The sequence below is a fragment of the Rhododendron vialii genome, chromosome 2a (genome assembly GCF_030253575.1).
Source record: "Rhododendron vialii isolate Sample 1 chromosome 2a, ASM3025357v1".
In the NCBI taxonomy this organism is placed as follows: Eukaryota; Viridiplantae; Streptophyta; class Magnoliopsida; order Ericales; family Ericaceae; genus Rhododendron; species Rhododendron vialii.
This window is the reverse complement of record NC_080558.1, coordinates 14832478-14854344: the sequence shown is the minus strand read 5'-3', so window position 1 is coordinate 14854344 and position 21867 is coordinate 14832478. Positions and strand designations below refer to the sequence as shown.

Sequence of the window (21867 nt, the reverse complement as noted above, 5' to 3'; positions counted from 1 at the left end):
TCATGCTATTGGACCATGGAGTTTGGACGTACATCAGGTTGGAAGTTTGTGCAGTGTGTGTGGGTGGTGATCTATTGTCGTGGAGATTTGGTGGTGTGAAGGTGAATGCATATTTTGGGTTATAGCATATGTAGGAACAAGTTTTATATTGTATAGATTGAGGATGGTTGGTCAAGGTGTTTTAGATGTTGACGGGTGGTGTGTACGTAGGAGAATAATTACTTGGTATTATTGATTTTGGTTGTGGTTCTTCATTATTGTTGAAGATTGTATTGTGATCACCATTAAGATTTATCGGATGGATTGCTAATCGGATTAATTGATTATTTTGTGATGGACAAATTTTCGTAGTCATCCCTATAGTTTTACGGTTGTCTCACTTTCGTCCCTTTTGTTTCAAAGTGCTCCAATTTCGTCCCTGTAGTTTATTTTACGTTCCAAATTGGTAAAATCGTTAACACCGTTAACGAAACTAACAGAAAAAAAAAGTGTTCCAATTTTCAATCCGTTTGAATTGGTGCAAATATCTTATTTTTCTGATCATTTTATCTTAAATTGTCATAATGGATTTTTGGCTCTAAGGTGATGTCGGCCGAGACCCGCAAGGTTAGGATAATCCCGGGAAGACACTCACCGGGGGCAACGGAAGTTACTCGACGTAGCTAATCGCGGAAAACACTCACGCGACCAAGTCACACACTTGATTATCGGAGGAATCACTCACTCTCAAGCAAGAAAAGAACTTGCAAAATATTTTCATAAACTCCAAAAACTGCCAGCAGATTTTATTCACAGAGATATATAGAGAGATTACAAAAGATGACTCTATGACTACCCTCATAACACTTAATATTTTAAGACTTTCCAAAGCAAACTACACTTCCAAGACTAACAACACAAAACAACGAGACATAGAAGTCAAAAGGTCTTCAAAGATTAACACAATAAAATAAATCTAAATAGACTTTTCAACTCCTGATTATGCTCCTGCATCATTCTCCTCCGCTGGAAAAGAAGTCCTCCTGGAATTCGCAACCAAATCTTCCCAAAGCCTTTCATCAATTTTCTTGAGTTCTTGAGCTGAAACCCATGCATCTTCACAATGTGCTTTTCCTGTCCAATGAACCAGATATTGCGTATAGATTCCTCGACGAGTAGTGGTGGAACGAACATCCAAGACATCAATGATTTCTTGATGTGAATTTTCTGGTGAAGCAAGCAAGTCTTCAAGCTTCAAGGAATCACCACCATCATCTCCATAATAAGCATACAAGTCACTGATGTTAAAAACTGGACTGATAGAGAACCCTTGTGGCAATTCTAAACGATAAGCATTTGGTCCAAGCTTCTTGATTATTCGGCATGGTCCAAACTTCTTTTGCTTGAGCTTGTTATAAGAACCCACTGGAAATCTTTCCTTGCGTAGATAAACCATGACAAGATCTCCTTCTTCAAACTCTTTATTCCTCCGGTGTGCATCTGCCCTGGTTTTGTAATACTTAGAAGCTTCCTTTAAGCGCTCTCGAACTTGATCATGAATACTTTTGATGTGGGCAGCAAACTCCTCTGCATCCATGCTAACTCGAACTTGGTTATTTAATGGCAAAAGATCCATAACTTGATGGGGTTTTCTGCCATAAATCACCTCAAATGGTGCCTTCTTAGTTGATCGATTGAAAGAACTATTGTAAACAAACTCAGCTTGAGGAATAACAAACTCCCACCTTTTTGGATGGTCTCATACCAAACTCCTCAATAAATTTCCAAGCGATCTATTCACCACTTCAATTTGCCCGTTAGTTTAAGGATGATAAGCACTAGAAAACTGAAGTTGAGTTCCAAAAAGGTTCCAAAGTGTCTTCCAAAAATGACTCATAAATTGCATATCACGATCTGATACAATTGATTTCGGGATGCCATGTAAACGAACTATCTCTCTGAAAAATAAAGTAGGAACATGGGAAGCATCAGTGGCATTCTTGCATGGTATAAAGTGAGCCATTTTTGAGAAGCGATCAACAACTACAAAAATGCAATCATACCCGTGCTGCGTTCTTGGCAAGCCCAGAACAAAGTCCATCGAAATATCCTCCCAAGGGACATTAGGGATAGGAAGTGGCTGGTATAAACCTGTATTTTGCACTCCTCCTTTGGCCCTTTGACTCACCAAGCATCTTTGCACAAAACGAGCAACATCACGCTTCAAGGATGGCCAAAAATAGTGTTCTTTAACCAGCCATTCAGTTTTGTCCCTTCCAAAATGCCCTCCAAGTCCCCCACCATGCAACTTTTGAATGACAAAAAGCCTCAATGATCCCTCTGGAACACACAACTGATTTCCCTTGAAAAGATACCCATTCATGAGTAAATAATCTTGGCTTTTCCCATCACTTAGCTCTTGTAAAACCTTTGAAAAGAAAGTGTCAGCTGCATAGTATTCTGGCAAGAGATCAAATCCAACAATTTCGAAAGAGAGAGCAGATAATAAGCTATATTTTCTACTCAAAGCGTCAACAACTTTGTTAGAGGAACCTGCTTTGTGATTTAGAACAAAACTGAACTTTTCCATGTAAGATACCCAGCCAGCATGTCGAGAATTCAGCTTCTTTTGTGCCTTGAGAAACCGTAGAGCTTCATGGTCTGAATAGAGAACAAACTCCACACCAACGAGGTACTCCTCCCAATGTCGCAAGGCTTGCACAATCGCATACAACTCCTTGTCATAAGTCAAATACTTCTTCTTGGCATCAGTTAGTTTCTCACTGAAATAAGCAATCGGCCTTCCTTCTTGCATTAGGACAACACCTATACAAATGTTGGATGCATCACACTCGACTTGGAAAGTTTTTGAAAAGTTGGGTAGTGCTAACACCGGAGCTTCCATGAGCATTGCCTTCAAAAGTTGAAAACTCTCTTCTGCTTCCTTAGCCCAACAAAACTCCTTATTTTTTAGGACATCCATCATAGGAGCAATAAGAGTGCTGAAGTTTTTGATGAACCGTCGATAAAAAGAAGCCAAGCCATGAAAGCTTCGCACTTCACTAAAACTTTTCAGAGTCGGCCAATCAAGAATCGCCTTCACCTTTTTTTCATCCATTTGCATACCATCTACACTCACAACATAACCTAGAAATACAACTCGATCAGCGATAAAAGAGCACTTCTTAAGGTTAATGTAAAGTTGGTTGTCATGCAAGACTTTGAACACATTTTTCAGATGCTCGACGTGCTAAATTCTATCTTGGCTATACACAAAGATGTTGTCAAAGTAAACAACAACATACTTCCCCATAAAGTCCTTCAAAACTTGAGTCATCAACCTCATAAACGTGCTTGGGGCATTAGAGAGCCCAAATGACATGACTAGCCATTCATACAAGCCATTCTTCGTTTTAAAGGCTATTTTCCACTCATCTCCCGGTTTAATTCGAATTTGATGGTATCCACTCTGGAGATCAATTTTAGAAAAGACCTTTGCACCACAAAGCATATCAAACATGTCATCAAGACGGGGAATTGGGAACCGGTACTTCACAGTTATCTTGTTTATTGCCCTATTATCAATACATATCCTCCAAGTTCCATCTTTTTTTGGTGTTAGAAGGGCTGGAACAGCACAAGGACTTAATGACTCCTTAATCAGTCCTTTTTTTAGCAAATCTTCAACTTGTCTTTCCAATTCAGCATGTTCATTTGGTGACATTCTATAATGAGGTAAGTTAGGAAGGATTGCACCTGGTATGAGATCAATTCGATGCTGAATATCACGAAGAGGTGGCAAGCGAGCAGGTAATTCATCTGGAACTAAGCCTTTGAATCTACAGAATAGACTTGAAACTTCTTCAGGAACATCTCTCGCATCTTCCTTATCTTCCCCTACAGCCACTAAAGCATATGCCACCTTCTCTTTGCTGAAAACTTGTTCAAAAGCTCTATAGGACAGCAAGCTAACTGGGCCTTGGGATGCCACACTTGTGGGGATATCCTTCAAAGGGTTCAACACCTTTCTTAAGTGTGTAGGTGTTCTTCCTCCCATCATGCTGAGTAAATCGATCATATTGCCATGGTCTTCCAAGAAGTAAGTGACAAGCATGCATTGGAAGGACGTCAAAGTAGAGCTTATCTTCATACTTTCCAATAGAGAATTTCACTTGGCATCGTTGTGTCACCAAAACCTCTCCTCCTTTCTTGAACCATGATACTTTGTAAGGTTTAGGATGCTGCTCACATGCAAGTTTCAACTTCCCGACCATTATCTTAGACACCATATTTTCTACACTTCCAGAATCAACCATCAAGGTACACTTTTTCCCATTGGCCAAGCAATAAGTTCGGAAGATGTTATGCTTGAGCCACTGATCATCTTCTTGAACAATCATTACCCGTTGAATCACAAGACTTTTGGCATCGTACTCAGGTTCACAATACTCCCTTTCAGTTCCACCTTCAGGCTCTTCATCATAAATAGGCTCTTCATCATAAATAGGCTCTTCTTCTTCTTCTTGCCCTTCTTGAACTAAATTCACCTCAGCTTTCTTGGTAGGACATTCATAAGCACGATGACCAGCTTCACCACACCTGAAACACTTAGAACTTGAAGACGATTTAGCTTTACCAAAGTCCTTTTTTCCTCCCCCAGCATATGGGTTTGGACACTCAGAGTTGGGTGCTGAATTTTTCTTGTTTGTGGTAACCGTCTTCCCTTTCAAAGCTTTACTACTGTCACCTTTTCCGAAAGGAGCCCATTTAACCTTTTCTTCTGCTTTAAGCGCCATCTGATATGCCTCTTCAAGTGAATGGATGGGATGCATCATTAATTCCCCTTGAAGGTTGAGTTTCAAACCACTTGTGTATCTAGCAACAAGTTGATCATCTGTCTCCGTTAGATTAATGCGACTCAACAACTTGTAAAATTGCTCCGTGTAATCAGCCACAGATTATTCATTGCGATGGCGAAGACGGTGGAACTTTTGGTATAAGGACTGAGAGTAATCTAGCGGAAGAAATTTCTCATCCAACTTTAACTTCATCTCTGCCCATGTGCCAACTCTCGGGACTCCTCTTCTATCTCGACTTCGTTGATATTGCTGCCACCAAACCAAGGCATGGCCCTTCAATTTTGTAGCCACAAACTGCACCTTTCTCTCTTCTGTCATGTTTTTCCATTCAAAAAATGCTTCTAAAGAGGCAATCCAGTCACAATATTGTTCAGGGTCTAACTTTCCTTCGAAGTCCGGCACGTGAACTTGAATACTCCTATCTGTTCCTTCAAGAGCTCTCGCCAATCGTTCCATGGCCCAACGATCACCAAAAGCAGCTTCCAAATTTTCTTTCGAACTAAATGAATCAAATCCCTCATCCATATCACTCTGACTTCCTGAAATTCTAGAGTGACTTCTTCGACTTCGCCCGGGGGAAGTTTGCATCCTTTGGAGAATTTCATTCATCGTATGTTGAAGCGTTTGATTAGACTGCCGCAATTCAGCAAGCTCATCATGCAACGTGACATCCTCAACAGTCCGTCGCCGCCTTGGAGGCATCGTCACTGGAAACAAAGAAAAACTCCTGTAATTCTGGATTTTTTTCTAGCTCTGATACCAATTTGATGCCGGCCGAGACCCGCAAGGTTGGGATAATCCGGGGAAGACACTCACCGGGGGCAACGGAAGTCACTCAACGTTGCTAATCGCGGAAGACACTCACGCGACCAAGTCACACACTTGATTATCAGAGGAATCACTCACTCTCAAGCAAGAAAAGAACTTGCAAAATATTTTTATAAACTCCAAAAACTGCCAGCAGACTTCATTCACAGAGATATATAGAGAGATTACAAAAGATGACTCTATGACTACCCTCATAACACTTAATATTTTAAGACTTTCCAAAGCAAACTACACTTCCAAGACTAACAACACAAAACAATGAGACATAGAAGTCAAAAGGTTTTCAAAGACTAACACAATAAAATAAATCTAAATAGACTTTTCAACTCCTGATCATGCTCTTGCATCATAAGGCCTTTCAATTAGCCACCTAAGAGAGCCCTGTAACTAAATAAGGAGTCGTCGGGTGCTCATTGAAAAGTCTTAGAGCCAAAAATTCATTACGACCATTTAGGATAAAATGATCAAAAAAATAAGATCTTCTCACCGGTTCAAACGGATTGAAAATTGGAACACTTTATTTTTTTTTTCGGTTAGTTTCGTTAACGGTGTTAACTATTTTACCAATTTGGAACGTAAAACATACTAAAGGGACGAAATTAGAGCACTTTGAAATTAGAGGGACGAAAGTAAGACAACTGTAAAACTACAAGGACAACTACGAAAATTTGCCCTTTTGTGATTCAACTGTTTGCCAAATCTATGTTGTTATGGTAAATTATTTTAATTCCTGTTTTAGAACGTTATTCTAATATACATGCTTGGCAATTTACTAAGTTCGTCAGCTGACGAATTTATTCCAATTTCTTTTTCAGGCAAGTTGTATAGTTAGGAGGATTCTGGTGTCATCTCGTGAATATCTTTTGTTTGACCTTCTTAGGGTGTCTCATCATTTTATTTTAATAATCGCTTCCGCATTTGAAACATTTGTCAAATAATGGATTCTTTTTATTATTGTTGAATCATTGGATGGTGATTGGTTTATGGGATCTTTGTGCCCATGCTTTTTGTTGAACTTAAATGGTTGGAGTTGTTCTTAATAAAAAAAAAAGTGGTTGGTTGTTTACTTAGTAGATCTTTGCTTTGGAATTTAATTAAATTTCTTTTTATGTTGCATGTTGCATGTTCTATGAGCTTTGGTTTTATAGTTCATGACCGGTCACTTCTCATTTTGGAGTGTGACAAGACATATGTGTTAGGAAAATATATTCTAGCTTTGAGCATCCACCAATGTCGTTTTCATGTTTGAAGAGGTAAATTGTAAACCAAAGTAGCGTCCAAAAGGTGTTTACTTCCTCAGTCACTTGGAAAAGAAGTTGAAGAATTGGAAAGTGACTTAGGATAGTATAAATCCTTTTAACTTAAGAAAAAAGAAGAGCCAAAACATTTAAGAGAGAGAGAGAGATGGAGGGTGAGATCTACTATCCAAGCTACACCTTAGAGAGAGAGATCAGCAACTTCATCAAGGCATGGATTTCAGCAGTTGTTTCTTTATGCTACTGCTATTTTTCAGCCAAGTTCATCCCAAAAGGTATGCCCAGGCTTCTCTCAATCATCCCTATTGTCTCTCTCTTCTTTGCCCTTCCTCTCAAACTTCACTCCGTCATACTTTGTGGCCCCACCGCTTTCGCCATGGCCTGGCTTTCCAATTTCAAACTCCTCCTTCTTGCCTTTGGCAAAGGCCCTCTCTCCCACCCTTCCCTCTCTCTCCCCCATTTCATTGCTATTGCCTGTTTCCCTATCAGGATCCAACAAGACCCACCTCCAAAACCCCATGCAAATCTAGAAAATTCACTGACATCTCAAAATAGAGACAACCCATATCTATTAGATCAAGATTGCTACCATAGCCAAAACCCACCTCCAAAACGTCATAATAGAGAAAATTCGAATCCCAGAATCACGCAAAAGGGACGTGCATCGATTTGGAGTTATGCTATAAAGGTTGTTTTTCTATCCTTGTTTTGGCCTGTTTACGAGTATAGTGACCACATAAACCCAAAGGTCATGTGGGTCATTTACTGTTTCCACATGTACTTCATGTTGGAAATCATACTAGCCACTGCTGCAGCCGCGTCTCGAGCCCTATTCGGGTTAGAGCTCGAGCCGCCACTCAACAAGCCGCACCTCTCGACCTCTGTCCAAAACTTCTGGGGTAGGAGATGGAACCTCGTTGCATCCCGAACCCTGCGTTCCACCGTATACGAGCCAGCGTTGTGCGTATCGGCACAAGTCATCGGCCGGAAGTGGGCTTCGCTTCCGGCCGTCATGTGCACGTTCGTAGTCTCGGCCCTAATGCACGAGATTATATTCTACTATTTGAGCCGCTTGCAGCCAACGTGGGAGGTCACACGGTTCTTTCTTCTCCACGGGGCGTGCGTAGTGGCGGAGATTTGGATCAAGAAGGTGGTTAAGGACAGGTGGCTGTTGCCTCGGTTGATCTCAACGCCGATGACCCTCGGATTCGTGATGGTTACCGGGTATTGGCTGTTTTTTCCGCAGCTGCACAAAACTTACGTCAGAGCGTCGGAAGATTATGCGGTGGTGGCAGCGTTTGTGAAGGACAATGTTGCTGGTGTTGTGAAGTCGATCGTATAAGTTTACCATCTGAATGGAATGGGAAAAATCTTCCCAGGAGTTCAATAATTATATATTGAGAGTTCAATAATTTTTTTTGTTGGTATTTTGTTTTATTAGATCCCTGCTACTATGTTGGTGTTATATTTCGTTGTGCATGGAAGGGAAACAAATTAATCATCATAAAACGGTTCTTTTAATTTGAATGGAACCAATTTAATCCATGTTTTATTTTGTTAACTGTTACAAACGATTTTGAATCATTTCTAGGTTTGACACTTTGAGACAGTTTTACATTGTTGCTTGGGGAAAGAAGAAAAATGTCAGAATCTTTTACAGTTTTAAAATACTTCGAAAAAAGAAAGAAAACGTTGTTTTTTTTTTTTTGCAACAGCTTTTAGTGTTTCAAATTAAGGAAAATCGGAAAAGCAAAATTTATGTAAAACTTGATTTCTTTCAAAACCTGGCGTATGTGAAAATTTGTTTTAGCAAGTAAGAAATTGTTTTTAGCATTAATGAAATCATTGAATTTGGTATTTGTAATGTCATGGGATTAGGGCCGGCCTCGATGATGGGTTACCCAAGCCCAACCCCAAATTTGGTTGCCCGCTTATTATTAAGTCATAAAAATTAAAAAAAAAATAGAAGTAAAAAAAAATTAAGGCTATATTGTGCTTTTAGTTTGAATTACATCAAAAAATAAAAATCAAAATGAAACTTTGGTTACAGGGCTTTATGATTAACACTATCCGATTTTTTTTTTTAAAAAAACATCTTATTTAGCAAAATTTTCAATTCACACTACAAGAAAATTGACCAATATTGACATACATAAATTGTCACTAAACTATATTAATGACAAAAATTTATGGGGATTAATTTTGGCACTCCAAATATCGACAACCACACTCTAATATTTGTCTTTTATGTGATGTGTAATTTGAACACTAAAAAACAAGTATTGGAATGTGGGTATCAAAAAGTAGAGTGCCAAAATCAATTACTAAAATTATTGTCACAAAAATATTTACTATTAAAAGATTGTGGATCTAAAGATAAGTAGTGACAAGCATATAGTCTTAGGCTTTGTGTGGATATGTAGAAAGAAGTGGAAAAAATGAGAAAATTCTAAAAAAATTCCTTTTCTTGTTTGGTTCTTAAAAAATAGGAAAATTTTCAAATCTCAATTCAACTTTCTTCTAGGTTTTTTCTAATTTTCTCATCTATTATTTATATTATTTCCCTAGGCTCCAAACAGTGCCTTAGTTTCAGTGAGAAGGTAAAAAAAAAATTCCAATGTTGTTGCACAAGATTTGAATCCAGATCCCTTAGGCTTTAAGAATATTATGTTGACGAACAAACCAGTAGGATCATTCTTGAAACACTTTTCTCAAACAGTTTATGTATTTTCTCAAAAAGTATATGTATTAAGTTACTTATTGATTTCTCTTTTGTTTCGTTTGATGGAAAAATAAGTGAAAGGACAGAGAACCTATGGGGTCGTTTGGATGCCAGCTAAGGGGTGTTAACAATATTCCCATTTTAAGCCTGATCCCACAGTCAAAGCCCGGCTTTAGGAAGCAGTTTGACACTTGGGATTATCTTCTCCCGTTCTTCGCTAACACCGGAGAAGGGGTATTTGGGGGTATGGCCGATGGGTAGAGTTTAAGGCGTTCATATCTTAGACCCTCTAATCCCCCTCAAAAATTGATGAGAACACCCCTCTTTATCCCCCTTCTCCTAGCCAGCTCCAGCTTGCCATTTCTGTCGCAGTTGTTTTGTTTCTGTTTGAAGAGATGAGAGAGAAAGCTGAGCAAAAGCAAAAAAAAATTAAGTGTTCCAAATTTCAATCCATTTGAACCAGTAGAAAATTTTTAGTTTTTTGATCATTTTATCCTAAATGGTCATAATTAAATTTTGACTCTAAAACTATCGTTGATTAGCTCTAAGAAAGTCATCCCTAAGAAAGTCATACAACCAAATATTTCTTAGGGCTAACCAACGAGAGCCCTAAAACCAAAAATTAATTATAATCCTTTAGGATAAAATGATCAGAGAAATAGTATATTTGCACTGATTCAAACCAATTGAAAATTGGAATACTTAATTTTTCAACCTACAGTTTATATATTAAAAATATGGTTAGAAAATTAAGTACTCTAATTTTCAATCCATTTGAACCGGAACGAAGATCCTATTTTTTTGATCATTTTATTCTAAAGGGTCATAATTAATTTTTGGCTTCAGAGCTCTCGTTAGTTAACCATAAAAGATATTTGGTTCTACAACTTTCTTAGGGCTAATCAACGAAAGCCATATAGTCAAAATTTAATTATGACACTTTATAATGAAATTATCAAAAAAATAAAATCTTTTTACCCATTCAATCGATTGAAATTTGAAACACTTAATTTTTTTTTCAACACATATTTATTCTAATTATAATGAAACTAACAAATTTTGTCATAATAAAACATTGCATAAGGGCAAAAAAGTCAATTAACAGCTTTTTACATCAATCCGTCCTCCTTATACCCCCAAGTAATCCTCCATCCAAACCAAGTACTATTTTATCTCTCCTTTCTAATACCTCTGCCACAGACCGGCTTCCCTCACTTACCTCACCCTCTCCTTCACATTATGTCACATCCTAATCCTAATAGGGTTTACAAGCTATATATATAAGGGCACCGGGTAAAATATACAAGACGCCCAATACTATGGGTATCTCTCGCAAAGTCCCACCACTATGGGTGGACCCCAACAATACACAAGATACCAATTGGACAACAATACACAATCTATGGTTTCTAGTAAGTTTGCTAAAATAATTTCGGTTTGTTCATATGGTTTTGTGATTTTTGGGTTGTTGGCCAAAGTGCTTTTCTTGTGTGTTCGATTCCTATGTGTGGAATGGTTGAGGCTTATTTTTTAAAATTTTTCAAGCTTTTTTCCTTTCACGTTCATGTTGCATGTTCACTTTTTCAATCTTTGACATGTTGTCGTGGATGACTCACATTTTGAAGATACAAGTATACTTTCTTTATTCAAAAACAAAGAATTCCAGTTATTTCCATTGGTTCTTCATCTTCAGAACATAGAATGAGAATATCATATCAAGATCTGTCATCCTTCTGCTCAAATTAAAGCTTGGGGTGCAGTTCACTCCTGAGCGCTCTGGAATGATATCAGCTGGGAAAAATCACATTTCTCTTTGAACACTCACTTTTAGCACTGGAAGTGTTCTGGTGGTTTCCAAAGCCAAGCAGTTTTAATTTCAAGTGTAAGGAGGCGAGGTTTGGATGGCATGGACCAGTTCCTGGCTGTTTAAACTCTTTGCTCAATATTGATGCATTATATTAGTGTGTAGTTATTTCAAACATTGCTATATATGTGTCTAACCAAAATTTGTAGAATGAGGAAGCAGAACTCCTGAGCACTCAGGAGTGAAGTCCCAAGCGCTCGGAAGTGTTCTCAGTGACAGTTTTCAATTTTTATTCAGTTTTCCATCTAGTATCATGGCATCATCATACATTGTACACTAGCACATGCATGCATGCACCTCTTTACTTGGCATACCTGTGGGTACCTGCTAATTGTATAATGAAACAAAGTATTTTCGAAAATCCCACAAATATTTAGTAGAAACCGATTTCGAATCGGGCGAGGGGATGCTGTAAAACCCTTTCCTCTTGTAACATGGCTTCCGAACCCTTAATGAATCTCTGGTTTTCAATTTCAAACAATCATTTTCAATCAAAATGGTTTCTTGAGTGGTAAACTATAAATCTGAGTGGCGACTCGTCAATTTTCAAATCAAAACTTATTTTTCGGGCCGCCCCAATCCACCCGGGGCTGTGGTAGCCCACATTTGCGTATGCGAGCTGAACCAGCGTTAGTATGACTTGTTCTTTTTCTTTTCTTTATAGGGAATATATATATATATATATGTGTGTGTGTGTGTGTGTGTTGATTTGTCATTAAAAACTTTATCCATGGAAATGGGAGTCAATTTGTTGTAGTTTCATTACAGTGATACTTGCATGACTGGCCTTCAATTAGGTTAATAAGTGATTAGTTTAATTATAGATTTATGGTTTTGCTCACTCAAATGTCATTGGTTTGTCATTGGTTTTGGTTTCTCATTGGTTTGAAAATGGAGCTTCAATTCTAGAATTCTTGATGTTAGTTTTATGAGGGCAAGCATCCACCCTGTATTCGAGACGCCATTTGCTAGCACGGGGCAACCGTATTGGGATGACTAACCGCATTCACCCGTCGGTGCTGTATGAGCAGCATTGTGAAGCCCCCCATGTCCGCCTACCGCTAAGTGCAGGGCTCTGCGTTATCCTTTAAAGATTAAGTTGTGCATTTTCCTAACAGCAATTGTTTTTAGGTGAATTGGTTAGCACTTGATCCAACACTTGATATCATACTCTTCGATATGTTCCCTTTTGTCTTATGCTTCAATTGTAGTACCTACAGAAAATAATTAATTTGCGTTGTTCTTGCGTTTTCCTCTTCGATCGGTTAACTTGCATAAGGAGTTTTCCAGGTGGACTAAGGTCAAGAACAGGTTCTTTGTGCTTCAATATTCTTCGTAGTACGACAAGTATGTCCTATTTACTTTCCAACATTCATAATACTCCTTCAATTGGGATCATCATTCTCACAGGTGGGGTTTTGGCTTCTTCGGTATCTACCGCTGATGTTCAGAATAGAAGCGCTTTATTATTAAGGAATGCTCGCAAGATGTTAGATACAGCTGTTGTGCTGGGAATTGACCTCGTAGGGTGGAGGACAATTAATTTAAAGCGCTTTGTTGAGATGGAAGAAGATGATATTGCTGACAGGGAGGAAGCTTTGAAGAATTGCGCTGAGGTAGAAGAGGGTGAAATTTCTGATGGGAAAGATAATGCTTCCCTTTCGCTAGAGTTTTAGGTTTTGTCTTTTTCTTGTCTTGCGGGTTTTGCTAAGTTTTTTTTGCGGTTTGATGTTTGACTTTTCGGTTTATTTGGTTTTCTGTTTGGTGTTTTGATTTTTGGTGTTACTGTTGGAGGTTTGCTTTTTGGTCTTTGGGTTAGTTTGGTTCTTTGAGTTTTGTTGTCTCTTTGGGTCTTGTTAGGTGTTTTATTTGTGTTGTCTCTTTGGGCTTTTGGTATTTCTGTAGGCGTCTTATCTTCCTTTCAGTCTTGAATGGTTTTGTGTTGATGTGCCTTTGATCCATTTAATCTCTATAACCTTTTGTAAAGATTTATAAATCTTTTTAGAAAAATATATTCTAGCTTTGAGTATCCGCCAATGTCGTTTTCCTGTTTGAAAAGGTAAATTGTGAACAAAAGTAGCGTAAGAAGGTGTTTACTTCCTCAGTCAAATGTAAAAGAAGTTGAAGAATTGGAAAGTGACTTAGGATAGTATAATCCGTTTAACCTAAGGAAAATAAAAAGAGACAAAACATTTGAGAGAGAGAGATAAATGTTAGAATCTTTTACAGTTTTAAAATACTTCGAAAAAAAGAAAGAAAACATTGTGTTTTTTTTTTTGGCAACAGCTTTTAGTGTTTTAAATTAAGGGAAATCGGAAAAGCCAAATTTATGTACTCCGTAAAACTTAATTTCTTTCAAAACCTGGCATATGTGAAAATTTGGGATCCCGCGTCCCTGCAGTGAGGGAATCTCACTGCCAATTGCAGCCTCTCAAAACGACGTCGTTTTGAGGGCGTTTTGGGGCCAATTTGAAAATCGCAAGGTAAACAACACGTGAGCCCCTCTGGCTCTGACCCAGCCCCACTCCATCTTCCACTTTCCCTACTTACCCATCATCATTACACTTTTACTCACTTACTTTTCAAAAAGAAATCTACTTTTAGGGATAAAATAGACAATGCACCAACTTTTACCTACTACATTTACAAAATGGACACTTATTAAGGGACAGCCCAAAATGAAATACAGGACTATAAAAAAGGGACGGAGGGAGTAATATCTTGATCTATATATATGCAGCGAATACATGCTTCTTACCCTTTTGTTTGTTTGAGGTTACAAATGTTTGTTACTATATTCTCTAAGATGTTTTACATCCCACGTTGCGGGGCTGCTTGAGCCTCTTTTTTTTTTTGACTTCATCAATTTTAAACTATTTCCAGTGGCATTACTACAGCGTTCACTTCTTTTTTTTTGGCAATTACCGAAAATGACACTGAATAAATAGTGAGCAGTTTCAGCAATAAGCTATTCAAAGTTCATTGTACTTTTCAATATCTCGTTTGGATCTCAAATCTTCATTTTGTAGGTGTTTGGACTATGAGATAAACTTTTTCACGGAGTTCACGGAGCTATGCAATCACATCCGTTTGTTTCTGTATTGGACGTACAATTCGGATTTTGAAAAAGGTAAAAGTACATAAGCATCCCCTCACATTTAAAAGCGCCTATGAAGACCCCCTCAACTACTCTCGTTACCCATGTGACACCCTTCCATCTTAGAACCGTTAGCTGGATGGTCCATGTGAGTCACATGGGCTTTTTTGGACAAAAATGCCCTTCACTACTATATGCCTCTCTCTCTCTCTCTCTCTCTCTCTCTCTCTCTCTCTCTCTCTCTCTCTCTCTCTCTCTCTCTCTCTCTCTCTCTCTCAAGAATTCAACCAAACACCACTGCCACCACCAATGTCTACTCCGAGTATGACCGCATCTCCGAGGCCTTCCGCACCACATTCGCTGCCAAGCAGTCCCCCCCACCCAGATCCTAACTCGCGCGCCCTCGTCGCGGTCCCGCCCGACCAAAGCGTCGCTGTTTCCGTGCCGCCGAGGACGAATGGCGACGGTGGCTCGGCCTTGGAAGCTCTGCGACTACGGGGTGCGGGCCCATAGAGACTTGAAGTCGGCGTCGGTGATGAGAGGAGGCCAATAGCTGAGGGGGTCTTCATAGGTGCTTTTAAATGTGAGGGGGTATTTATGAGAAAAAATGATAGTTGAGGGGGTGTTTATGTACTTTCACCTTTGAAAAAAACTATTCGTTGAAAGAGTTTTAACTCTTCACACGAATAGTTTTTTACAATCCAGACCGTCCAATACACTTTGGACGCACACAATTTAACTCCGTAAACGTGAATACATAGAAAGGTCCGTAAATAAGTTTTTCTGTTGGACTATTGATCATGTCCATGTTGGTTCTACTCATTCTATTGGCCAAATTTTGCTTACTACTAGATTGTACGTAAACTCGGTCACAATTTCCTTCAATTGATTAGCCAACTTGCTAAATTAGATTTATGGCCATGGCACTAATACTTTTATGTTAGTATATCTCTTTCCATTCTATAAAAATAAAATATGGAGGCGAATACATCTTTGTCTGGCATTATCCTATCCTACTCCTTCTAAAAATAAAATCACATTGGGCAATTCAATCGCTAGCCAAATTGGTCCAATTTGGACAAATTTGTCCCTTAATTATATTGCTGGGGCATTGTGCTTGTTGGGTTGTCCAAATTTGTCATTATACGTTTTCTACATAATGGGCTACGTGGTGCCATGGTGTGAAGTTGCAAAATTATTATTGAAAAACTCGATAATGAGTACATCAAGGGAAAAAAAAGAGAGAGCCAAACGAGTAGTTGAGAAGAAGAAGGAAAAAAAAGCAGATTACAACCAAAAAGAAATTAGGCTGCCTTTGAATGACATTCTTTTTTTTTTTGGTCAAACGGAAAATACCAAAAGAATGACATTCAGCATACGCACGCTAGCACCAAAACTATGGGCTACCACGGCCAGGTGGATTCAGGGCGACCCGAAAAACAATGTTTTGAATTGAAAAATTGAAGAGTCGCCACCCGGATTTATAATTCGCCATCCAGGAAACCGTTTGTTTTGAAAATAATTGATTGAATTTGAAAAACCAGAGATTCACTTGTGGATTCAGAAGCCATGTTACGAGGAGGGAAGGGTTTTACGGCACCTCCCTTCGCCCGATTTAAAATCGGTCTCTACTAAATCTTTACGGGATTTTCAAAAATATTTTGTTTCATTGGACAACTAGCAAGTATTCACAAATATAGAAAATAAGGAGGTGCATGTCTGTGCTGGTGTACAGTGCATATGATAAGATAATGCAAGATATTAGAATGATGCATGAAATGGAAATCTGACATTGAGAGTACTCCCGAGCGCTCGGAACTGCACTCCTGAGAAGTTAGGAGTTCTGTTGCCTGATCCTGCAAACTTTGGTTAGGCAAATATACTGTAATGCTTGAAATGAAAGAAATATTAATAATATGGGCTAATGCTTAGCAAAGAATTTAAACAGCCAAGAACTGGTCTTGGCCATCCAAACCTTGCCTCATTGCATTTGAAATTAAAATTGAATAGGCTCTGAAAGTTTCCAGAATGCTTTTTATGCTAATCAAGGACATTAAAATAGAATTTCCAAGGAAAATATGGTTCTTTTCCATGCCAGTTTTTAGATCTCATTTTCACTTTGCTTTCTGAAAATAAAATGTCTCCGAGAAAGGTTGAAAACCTGAATTATTCCCGACAATATTTAGAAAATATAGCCACCGGGTCCATGAGACATTCACTTTCCTTGGAAATTCAATAGAAAAAAATAAGAGAAACTACTCCTGAGCACTTGGGATCATTCCTAAGCGCTCGAGAGTCCCACGGAGCTTATTTGAAAATTTTGTTTGCAACTTTTTTACACTCGCTTTATAGTAAAGGCCATTTAGCCACACATCCAGCATGAAGGACTAGAGTAGGCTGAATGACCTCCCTCAGAAGAAAAATAGCTTTTTTAGTTAAAAAAAGATAGGAGAAATCTACCTTTTCAATAGAACCTTGCTTCTTGGACGGATTGTGAAGATGGAAGGAAGTGAGAAAATTCAAGAAACCAGGGCTGAGTATGATTTCTAGGCTTTCTGAATTTTCCTTGAAGTGCTTGAAATAGTTTTGATTTTGGGCGAAACTTGAAAAAGAAGATTTCCTTTGCAAAAGGGAATTTTTCCTTTGAAAACCAGAGAGTAAGGTTGCCAAATTTTCGTGGTGCCCTAAATGCAGTACGGGCTGCTATTTATAGGCCATGGAAAAATGGTTTTGAATTTTGAAATTTAAATAGAAAATAAAATATTTTATTTTGGGAGGGAATAAAACAGCATCATTTGGTCTTGTGATTTCCCTGGTATAAATCACTGTAGCAAGACCGAATAATCTAAAGAAATATTGCCATGTGCTCCTTAAAAAAGCTGAAAGTTAAAGTTTTGATGGAAAAACAATTGACTTGAGCGCTCTGGAATGGTTCTGAGTGCTTGGGAAAATCACTTCTGAGCGCTCGGAAGTGAGGGGAATTTGGGTTTTTGGAAGCAGGTTTTGAGCGCTTAGGAATGGTCTAGAGCGCTTGGGATTGATTTTATCAAATTGATTTTGATTTTTGAAAGTCCAAGAAGCAAGATTCAATTGCAACCGTGGCTTGTATTAATCCAAATTCATCATCAGGGGCCACTAAGCCACAAATTAAGAAATTTCAAGAGGTTCAAATTGAGGTGTCCACAAAAACATTTCATATCAAGTTGATTAAGAGCATTCCAGGCAATGGAGTTGTCCACCATTACACTCCATGATTGAGCAACTATTCACCATCATACCAAAGTGTCAGCCAAGCAATATTACCAGCTCAAATAGCAGCAGCTTCACCATGTTCGGCATCTAAGGGTAGCCGCAAAAAGATAGAATTCCAAAGTAGCAGCCAAGTAAAACCTTATCATGTTACTTGGTGATTTTAGTTGTAGCAGTAGAAACCTCCCTTTTAGTATCCAGTAGCATCCAAATTTGACAGCAACCAAAAGCAGCATATTTCAGCATAGGCAGTTCTCCATAGATAGCTCCTTGAGTATTTGTGTGTATTTGGGGTGAAGTTATTATCTGGTCCTTCTGAATTCTCTCATGCAAGAAATTTCTCCTCACATGCTCATCTTCTTAGCACACAGACACTGCAGTCCCACGTACATCAAAACCTTCACCGTTCTCTCTCCCACGACATGTGAGAAGTGGGGGTTTTGGTGATTTCTTACATTTGAGCTCTACCATTTGATTGGTTGTTTTGTTTTGGGTATGCTGGCTAAACCAACATTAGTATGACTTGTTCTTTTTCTTTTCTTTTTAGGAAATATAAATATATATGTTGATTTGTCTTTAATAACATTATCCATTGAAATGGGAGTCAATTTGTTGTCGTTCCATTGAAATGGGAGTCAAATTATCATAGTTTCATTACATTCTCAGTGATACTTGCATGGGTGGCCTTCGATTAGGTTGATAAGTGATTAGTTTAATTCTAGATTTATGGCTTTGGTGACTCAATTGTCATTGATTTGAAAATGGAGCTTCAATTCTGGAATCCTCAATATCATACTCTTCGATATGTTTCCTTTTGTCTTAATCTCCACAAGTCCTGGCCTTTGAACTCTCTCTCTCTCTCTCTCTCTCTCTCTCTCTCTCTCTCTCTTAAACTGTTTAGGGTTCCCACCGCCTGGCTGGGACGCTACCTCTTCCTCCTCCCCTAGGCTCCGCCTTTTTCCCCATTCCTCTTTTTCTTTTTCCCCTTCTTTTCCTCACTTGTTGGATCTCTTCTCTTGCCATTCTTTCCACTGTCGTCTCCTATTACCCACTTAGCCCCCTCTCCTCTGGACAGTTGCTGGCTTCCTCACTTGGTGTCGCCGGTATGCTTAACCGCGTGACGTGGTTGTGGGGCTTGGGGGGCGAGATGATGTGGCTCCTACCCCGTTCACTCCTAAGTGAATCGGGTTAGGCTTATCAGCGATGGGGGCTCACGTTTGGCTTGATGGGCTGGCCGCGGACCTGGGGCAATTGTTCGCTCAAGCTTTAATGGGAGTTTTCACAATGGCGGTGTGTGGCGGCAGATATCAGCAGCAATGTCTTCGTCGGGGTCTGGTGGTCTTGGTGAGGTCAAGTTTTAGGGGTTTGGTCGTCTGCGGTGGGTGATCTTTGTGCCGCCTGCACTCGGCTAGGGTTGTGGTTGGTGGTGCCTGGTTTTCTAGGGTGGCGGCATGGCGGGGATGGTGGCATAGCGTTTACACCCGTTTTTGGCACCAAATCTTGGACTAGCGCTGGAAGGCCATTTAATTGAAATTCGATTAAATTGGACCGATATTTATGAGTTGCTCGAGCTAACAAATTAATGGGTCACATTAATTTTGTGATTTGGAGCAAGACCCGATTAATTTTAGTCTTGAAACTTGGCTCATGTTTTATTTTTCGGTTACCAGAGGAAATCCTAATTGGAGCAGTTATGGAATTCTTCTAGAATCAAAGTGGAAAGCCATTTGACTTTGTCAAAATGGCTCTGTTATGCTTGGTTTACACGTGCAACAGAAGGAAAACAAGTAATGGGTTCCCATTACCCCATATGATTTACAAGAAAAAGAAAGTGGAGTGGCCCACGATGCAGTAGCAGTTGAGTTTTTACGTGGAAGTTACAAGTAATTGTGGACACTTGGCATCTAAAGAACAAAGGATGGAAGTTATTTTGCCAAAACATGGGACACATGTCAACATACAAGAAGCCCATTCCCCATGATCTCAATTTATTCGGCCACTCTTCCACAATACGGGCTGCTTCTTTACTTTTTTCTGCATAACCTTGGAGCCTATAAATAGTAGAATCGAAGACGGAAAATGGGTCCACACACCAATCAAGCTCAACGCTTAAATCAAAGCCTTCCCAGCGAAGCAATTATCTCATTTCTCTCCCATTTTTATCTCTCTTGTACCCCAACTTTATTATTACTACATAATAAAGTTATTCATATCTCTCTTGTATCCCCAACTTTATTATTACGATATAATAAAGTTATTCTACGATGTTCTCTATTTTTTCTCACACGGTTGGGAAATTATAAGTCCACTATCGTTGTGGCAAAACCACTAACCTCTTTGTGGCCTCACCCTTTGGGTCACACGCAGTCGCATTACATACGAAGTCAGATCGAGGCGCACTCACGCCTTCCATACGTTGGATGATGACAAGTCCTGGCACGCCCGCACTCACATCGTATACGCCATTGGATTTTCCGCTCACGCCTACCTGGCGGAAAAGTGGGAAACATCTTTTGGCATGCCCAGTGGGACCCCAATCGTTTCAAAGGGTATCACACCGATTCACTGACATGTCAATTCAATACGTTGAATTGGATGTTGAAATTCGGCGTCTTAATGAAGAAATTCGTTGGCGCGATGATAAAGTTGATGAGCTTGAAGACGAAATCTACTGCCTTGATTGTGAGAGGCGTCGACTCAAACCTACACAAGATTGGTTTCATGATGCACTAAACTCCTACAATGATGCAATTCAAAGGCTTGAAGACGAAGTTGACAAGCTTGAAAACAAAGATCGCCAATTACATCATGAGGTAAACCGTCTCTTTAATGCCAAGTTACAAGACTATTCACATGTTATGTCTTCAGACCTGCCCGAACAGCATAAATCCCAAAATGGTGGGCTTGATGATCCTTCTGCTCAGACCTTTGGGGGTCAAATTGAAGAAAATATAAGCACTCAGTCCTGTACCGTTGCATCCAACGAAGAACTCTCACAGGAGTTCATAGATCCCTTGCATGCATCTTTGCGTGAGATTGAAAAATGGGTAATAAATTTCAAAAACACCATCGAATATATGAAGTCAACTCCTACGCCACCACTGTTATCACAATTTAGCACTTTAGGCCAAACTTTAGGCCTAAATGTGTCTAAACAAGTTTCTAGCAAGCACTTCAGGTCTTCAGGTTTCTCTCAGTCCTTAACTGCTGAAAGCCCTACACTTGGGGGGCAAGGAGGCCAAGGACTTGAACTCGGGGGCCAAGAGTCTCAACAAGCTCCCAACAAGCACATTAGACTTCCAGGTTTCTCTTGGCCCTTAGCTTCTAAAAATCCTACACTCGGGGGGCAAGAAGGCCAAGGACTTGAACTCGGGGAGCAATGTTCTCAGCTCAGTCCTTTGAAGATTCCCGAACAGCGGCAAGGTCTGGATGATAAACATCAAAATGATCAAGGCAACAGTCTCAGATTTGAGTGCAACAGACAACATTCAAGAGTTTTCCAAAAACTTTTGGATGGTAAGCTCTTTCCATGCCTAAAGGAGCAAGGAGATAGGTCTGCTTCAACGCAAGGGGAACATGATCTCAGACCTGGGAGGAGCGAGCACATGCAAAGTCCTATTATGAGGCAAGATCAACCCATTCTCTTCTCTCAAGAACTTTCTCAAGTGTCTGAAGAGTTACCACGTCTAGATTCAGTCCTGAGCAGTGAGCAGATAATAGATACAAATCATGAACGATCCAGACCTGCCATCAGCCCTATGGGCAGGACTGAATTACAAGTTGCACCCATTCCAGAACAGCAGGAATTGAATGAAGAGGAAGAAAGCGACGACACTCCAGGACTTGATCTTGATTCATTTGTAATTGGATATCCCCCTCCTCCCCCGGTTCATGAAGGCCTTTTTGGCATTGTCCAAACTGCCAAAAGGCATTATCAGCTTAGGCCAATTTTAGGCCTAAAATGTGTAGAATTGCGCCCACGTTGATTTGTGGGGCACATCAAAAGCGAGTGT

At 39.4% G+C, this 21867-nt stretch overlaps 1 protein-coding gene across 1 annotated transcript; it reads left to right on the top strand.

Annotated features, from left to right (window-relative positions):
• The first annotated feature begins 7062 nt into the window (after nt 1-7062).
• On the top strand, nt 7063-8349 carry LOC131314183 (acyl-CoA--sterol O-acyltransferase 1-like). The gene has a single exon (XM_058342682.1). The coding sequence runs from the start codon at nt 7071-7073 to the stop codon at nt 8262-8264; it is 1194 nt and encodes a 397-aa protein (XP_058198665.1). The 5' UTR covers nt 7063-7070; the 3' UTR covers nt 8265-8349.
• The last annotated feature ends 13518 nt before the right edge of the window (nt 8350-21867 follow it).

Coding starts and splice junctions, on each gene's coding strand:
- LOC131314183 (XM_058342682.1), top strand. CDS start 7,071: ATGGAGGGTGAGATCTACTATCCAAGCTACACCTTAGAGAGAGAGATC.